This window comes from Anguilla rostrata, chromosome 16 (genome assembly GCF_018555375.3).
Source record: "Anguilla rostrata isolate EN2019 chromosome 16, ASM1855537v3, whole genome shotgun sequence".
NCBI classification, from domain to species: domain Eukaryota; kingdom Metazoa; phylum Chordata; class Actinopteri; order Anguilliformes; family Anguillidae; genus Anguilla; species Anguilla rostrata.
This window is the reverse complement of record NC_057948.1, coordinates 35,206,112-35,212,762: the sequence shown is the minus strand read 5'-3', so window position 1 is coordinate 35,212,762 and position 6,651 is coordinate 35,206,112. Positions and strand designations below refer to the sequence as shown.

The 6,651-nt window shown below is 43.5% G+C and overlaps 2 protein-coding genes across 2 annotated transcripts in view; one reads left to right on the top strand and one right to left on the bottom strand.

Moving 5' to 3' along the window:
- Positions 1-6,651, top strand: part of LOC135242646 (oxysterol-binding protein-related protein 5-like) — an 89,671-nt gene that overhangs the window by 34,515 nt on the left and 48,505 nt on the right. The window lies entirely within an intron of this gene.
- The window catches only part of LOC135242647 (uncharacterized), a 6,808-nt gene continuing 896 nt past the window's right edge, over positions 740-6,651 (bottom strand). Inside the window, exons 4-8 of the mRNA XM_064313801.1 lie at positions 6,579-6,635; positions 4,655-4,797; positions 3,229-3,294; positions 2,672-2,814; positions 740-1,990 (exon numbers count right to left, since the gene is read on the bottom strand). Of these exons, the coding sequence (XP_064169871.1) occupies positions 1,713-1,990; positions 2,672-2,814; positions 3,229-3,294; positions 4,655-4,797; positions 6,579-6,635 (687 nt within the window). The 3' untranslated portion in view covers positions 740-1,712. The remainder of the gene's footprint in view (positions 1,991-2,671; positions 2,815-3,228; positions 3,295-4,654; positions 4,798-6,578; positions 6,636-6,651) is intronic.

Below are 6,651 nucleotides of genomic sequence, written 5' to 3'. Positions count from 1 at the left end.
TTTCCCCCAAAAAGTCTTCTGCAAAAACACTCACAGAAACCCCACAATTACCACTCATCTGTTTTCAGTCAACTTTTTTCCCCAAAATTTTTGAAATTATATTTCTTCCAAAAACAGAAGTTTAAACAGTTCTTTGGCAAGTTGCTTTTTGGGAAAAAAAAACTGCATGAATTTTATTATTTTAAAATTTTAAAAGGGGGAAAATTTTTGGGGTGAACCCAAAGTCCGAGTCCACAGCTCAGGAAACTGAAAAAAGAGTGTCACGGAGGAAGTTTGCTTCAGAAAAGAGGGGGTCTGCCCGGGGGGGTTTTAAAAGTTTGTTTCGGGAAAAGGGGAAAAATTTAGAAACAAAAATATTTTAAAAAACAAAGAGGGCAAATCAATTGGCTCCTGGTAAAAAAGTTAAAAGTTACAAGGAAATAATGAAGTCACTTAATTAAGGTTCTTAAGATTCTGAACCCTCAGGCTTGGCAAGAGGGCACTAAATATTGTGCTCAGGAATCAGGGAGCATTTCTGTCAATGCACCAGAGGTAGAGACGTCTGCGGTGTTCAAGTCCAGGCTCGACGCACTGCTAGATAAGTTTTTCAGTTTTCTCCAGAAAGTCTGATAGGGATTTTTTTTTCTAAAAGTTTGTTTCAGGAAAGGGAGAGCAGCGCCTGAGGGTTTTTCAAGGTTAGCTCCGGATAGAGTCTTATTTAAAAAAAGTTTTCTAGAGATAAACACAGACAAGGGCATAAAAAAGTCATAAACACGGCATCACAGCATCCTCACAAACAGACCGCACACTCTGTACCTTTCTCAGCGTAGGCAGTTTCCCCTCATATCGGTAAAACCAGCCAAACGCTAGAGAAACACAATAAATCGCTGAGTCACTGTGCAGCCGAAACACCAGGCTACGGAAGGGACGGAAACAAACCCGGGGTGTGATTCTGGCCTACCCACTCCACAGAAAATGTCTGTGTATAAACAAAACAGGAAAAAAACAAAAAAACTGAAATTGAAAGCATAAAATGAGACACACAGCAAACCACACGGGAGGTGAGTGAGAAGACGAGGAGTTGTAGTACTGGGTGAAATTTAAAACCATATTTCTGTCAGAACAAAAGCTTTCTCACCAATACGACTGTGAGCTGTTCTTTTCTGCTTTTCAGTATTTTATAGGAGTTCCGCTTGTTCCCCTTGAGACGATTTCACCCTTTTTCAAAATCCATTTTTACTGTATATTAGTTTTTCTATTCCACCTAAAAAATTGCCATAAGGAAGTCCAGTTTCTTTGTAAAAGGTATGAAACAAAAATAATTTTAAAAAACGAAGAGGGCAATTCAATTGGCTCCTGGTACAAAAGGTAAACGCTACCAGGAAATAATTAAGTCACTTAATTAAGTAACTTAATTAAGGCTCTTAAGATTCTTAATCCTCAGGCTTGGCAAGAGGACACTAAATATTGCGCTCAGACCTCAGGGGGCATTTTCTACAGAGTTGTCAATGTGTGGAACAGTTTGCAGTGTCATGTAGTAGAGGTAGAGACGTTTGCAATGTCATGTAGTAGAGGCAGAGACGTTTGCAGTGCTGAAGACCAGGCTCGACACACTGCAGGACACTCTTTAGTCAGTAAGTAAATAATGGGCCTCGATGGGCTGAACGGCTGGTGCTCATCAGTGTGTATTCTTATGTTTTTATGTTCTAGACGAGCTGAACGGCCTGTTTTCATCAGTGTGTATTCTTATGTTTTTGTGTTCTAGACGAGATGAATGGCCTGTTTTCATCAGTGTGCACTCTTATGTTCTGATGTTCTGGCGACTGATGGATTGATGGAAATAAGAGGTGGGAAGAGTCTTTGGTTGTCAGAATAAAGCTAAACCTGGGCCCTGCCGCTCCGGGCAGAGCGGACTCACTCACTTTCCCTTTCCCTTCATCATCTTCATCATCTTCCTCTTCATCTTCCTCTTCCTCATCGATCCCTGACTGCCAGGCGGGCCCTGCGTTGTCTGTAGAAGACGTGACATGCCACGCGAACAGCACAGAGAGCACATGCAGAGCACACGCATAGCACACGCAGAGCACACGCAGAGCACATGGACAGCACACACACAGCACACAGACAGCACACACACAGCACACACACAGCACACGGAGAGGACACAGAAAGGAGATGAACAGACGCCGTCAGCCATGCCGTGAGACCATGGAGAGGACTCTTCCCCTAAGGGGCCTCTTCCAAGGAAGCACAACATTACCATGAAGGACCAGACCCCAGGGCAGCCGTACAGGCCTGCATTCAGCCAAGACTGCCCCGTGACTCTTTTCTTTTCCTTTGAAGTGGTTTTGCAACAGTTTTTTTTAAAAATTTCCGCTCACAGACACAAATTGTAACAGCTGGACTCAGGAAACTGTGCTTCTGAAATAAACACTTGCAAAAGCACTCGAAGAAACGCTTGAAAACAACTGGACTTAGTTCTGGTTCAGTACAGAAGGAGAGATGCTGCCCAGGCCTTGGTGTTAAACAGAGATGACGTGTTAGGGGCTCACATGGTCTGACTGACACAGAAAGCATTATAAAGATCTTGCACAAGCACAGGCTTTCAGCCGTACCCCAATCGTTCAGTTTTCTGGGGTTTCTGTGTTACCTGAGCTCTTGAATTTTGGGGGTGAAGGGAAAATTCTGTTACCTGAGCTTTTGGATTTCGGGGGCGAAGGGGGTGGGCTGTCCGCTTTGGAAGGAGCTGGCATGGGGGAGGGGCTCCTGGGCGATTCCCTGGCCCCCCAGTCCTCCTCCCACTCCCGATTGTGTTTCCGCTCCGCAGCCTCGATCCTACAAACATCACATCATTACGTCACACAAACACAGGAACCGTTCAGACACACTGCTATGGTAAGCTATGGATGTAGCATTGGGCTAGCTCTATGTGAATACAGTACGGCAAGGTTGTAGTGTTGGGTTAGCTCTATGTGAATACGATTGGGTACGGCCATAGCATTGGGCTAGTCCTCTCACAGGTGAATACAGTAAGGTAAGGATGAAGTGAGATCTCCTCCATACCCCTGTGACTCCACCTATCGCTTCTCGTTTTAAAGTCTGAAAAAGATTCAAGGAAGCACACCTGCTTGCGCACTGCTTTTTTTCTTTCTGCAGACGAAGCAGGTGCGCGACCCGCGCTAACGCACAAGCTTTCAGAAGGCCGATAGAAACGACCGGGAGAACGGGCTCGGAGGAAACGCAACGTACTTCTCCATCTCCCTCCGGTACCGCTCCTCCACCTCCACCGTCTTCTGAGAAATCTCCATCTTCCTCCTGCGTGCGCGCGCGCGCGAGAGAGAGAAGCGTTCGCTCAGAACCGGGAACTTCAGCACCAGCGCAGCATAAATTAGCGCAGTTAGCAGTTAGCGGTCAGCGCGAGGACAGTCAAACAGCCATCAGCAGGTCTGACTGCGATCTGTACATTACTCAGAGATACTGCATGCAGCTCTCTCTCTCTTTCTTTCTCACTTACTCACTCACTCACTCACTCACTCCAATCACAGATTTCCACTCACATATCCACCTAAAACCCATCAATTCATTTTTTGTCCACTGTAGGGGATATGAGTTTCCGGTCTTACTCTCAAGAAACATATATGCCACTATGCTGAAACCTGCACTACAAGTGACACCTAGAATGAAAGTAAAATAATATTTTTGGAAGTGTTTTCATCCAAGACATGCGTATTATGTCAAAAAATCATTTTTAATACTTTTTTTCCAGCCAGGTCTCCAGAGGAGCTTTTGATATGATGCTGGGCAGGAAACTCAGTGACAGATTCTCCCAGCAGATGGCTGACGGCAGCGAGCAGGGCCTTGGACGCGACTGTACGGCGGGATTTTATTGGAAAACCAGCAAACTGAAGGTCAATAAATACAAACAGCATATGCTGCAGTGTGTCATCTAAGGCCATTAAGGATGAATGTCTTGTGCCATAATGGCCCAGAGCTTTACTCACAGTCCCTGGAAAGCTCTTAAAATGTTTGCTCCTGTAATCGAGCTCCGGTAACAAAGCCAGACTTGGCGACCGGGCTTCTTGCGTGACGAGCATCAACAAAGCCTGTCTCGGTTGGATTTACATTTCAGAAGGTCGCCATGGACACCATCGTCTTCTGCTCATCCGCTTTCAGACCAAAACGCAACAGATCTTCCTAAGATGTCTACGCAATACAAGGAATACAGTACCAAAGGATGTGTTCAGCAATCATGTCATTACTGCCTGTCTGTCTGTCTGTCTGTCTGTCGGACTGTGCCTGTCTGTCTGTCTCTCTGTCTGTGCCTGTCTGTCTGTCCATCTTCAACAATCATGTCATTACTGTGTGTCTGTCTGTCTGCCGGTCTGTTTCTCTGATGCTGTGCAGTGTGTGGACAGATAAAGGTAACCTTCTTGTCTTTCATTTCAATCTCTATTTAATTATTTTCAAAGATATTTGTTACCTCAAAGTCAAGTATCTCGGACTCTCTCTTACCCTCTCAATTGTCTGTCGTTTCTTTCACTCTCTCTCATACATACACACACACACACTCTCTCTTTCTCTCTCTGACACACACACACACACACTCTGTCTCTCCCTCTCCCCCCTCTACCTCCCTCCCTCCCTCTCGTGCAGTGGTGCATGCTGGGACACTCACTGTCGCTCCAACTCCTGCTGCTCTTTGTGGATCTTGTTGGTCTCCAGCGCCACCCTCTTCTGGTGCATCAGCTCCTGCCTGTCCAGCTCCCGCCTCGCCTCCACGGCCAGGCGCTCCTCGTCCGTCATAAACAGCTCCCTGCCCTGGGGGGGGCCCAGATAGAGGAGTCAGACTGCCCCCATGCCACGCCCCAGCACCTGTTCACCAGTCCTGACAACCACTCACCTGCACTAGCATTAGCTTCTTTACTATCGCACTAGCATTAGTTTCTTTACTAACGCACTAGCATTAGCTTCTTTACTAACGCACTAGCATTAACTTCTTTACTAACACACTAGCATTAGCTTCTTTACTAACGCACTAGAATTAGTTTCTTTACTAACGCACTAGCATTAGCTTCTTAACTATCGCACTAGCATTAGCTTCTTTACTAACGCACTAGCATAGGTTCTTTACTAACGCACTAGCATTAGTTTCTTTACTATCGCACTAGCATTAGCTTCTTTACTAACGCATTAGCATTAGCTTCTTTACTATCGCACTAGCATTAGCTTCTTTACTAACGCACTAGCATTAGTTTTTTACTATCGCACTAGCATTAGCTTCTTAACTATTGCACTAGCATTAGTTTCTTTACTAACGCACTAGCATTAGTTTCTTTACTATCGCACTAGCATTAGTTTTTTTACTATCGCACTAGCATTAGTTTTTTTACTATCGCACTAACATTAGTTTTTTTACTATCACACTAGCATTAGCATCTTTACTAACGCACTAGAATTAGTTTCTTTACTAACGCACTAGCATTAACTTCTTTACTAACACACTAGCATTAGCTTCTTTACTATCGCACTAGAATTAGTTTCTTTACTAATGCACTAGCATTAGCTTCTTTACTAACACACTAGCATTAGCTTAGTTACTAACGCACTAGCATTAATTTCTTTACTATCGCACTAGCATTAGCTTCTTTACTAACACACTAGCATTAGCATCTTTACTAACGCACTAGAATTAGCTTCTTTACTATCGCACTAGCATTAGCTTCTTTACTCTCGCACTAGCATTAGCATCTTTACTAACGCACTAGAATTAGCTTCTTTACTATCGCACTAGCATTAGCTTCTTTACTAACGCACTAGGATTAGCATCTTTACTAACGCACTAGAATTAGCTTCTTTACTATCGCACTAGCATTAGCTTCTTTACTCTCGCACTAGCATTAGCATCTTTACTAACGCACTAGAATTAGCTTCTTTACTAACGCACTAGCATTAGCTTCTTTACTAACGCACTAGCATTAGCTTCTTTACTATCGCACTAGCATTAGCTTCTTCACTTTCACTATTGGTACCTTTGAAAACATCAGAAAGCGCATTTAAAATGGATGGAAAATGAGGTAAATATAATGAATACAATAAAACGAATGCAAAATAATATGTTGGAGGTAATTTAAAAAACAAAATTTTTTTCCATAAAAAAATATTTATTACACATTTTGTATGGTCATAGGAACACATGCTACGAGATAAATTTTTTGGTTCATTCAAAATCATTAACAAACCCATGTTCTAACCAAGCTGCTGAACACAACCGTAAACTTGCTTCAACCCTCAGACTTACCGTTTTCCTAACCCTAACCCTAACCCTAGCTGAACCCTAGTTTGAGCCCTAAACCCTAATTGAAGCCATTGGTACCTTTGAAAACATCAGAAAATCCATTCAAATTTGATGGAAAATGAGGTAAATATCATGAATACAATAAAACGAATGCAAAATAATATGTTGGAGGTCATTTAAAAAACAAAAATGTTTTCCCTAAAAAAATATGCATTTATTGTACTGATAGGGACACTGTACAGAAGGATGTGCCATCATTCAGATGAAACTCTATGCGGTGAGATTAGCAGTGCTCTGTACCCACCGCTCCCGTCAGCACGGTGATGGTCAAACTCCGGCTGCTCTTCAGGACCCGGACGGCCTAGGAAACAGGTCCC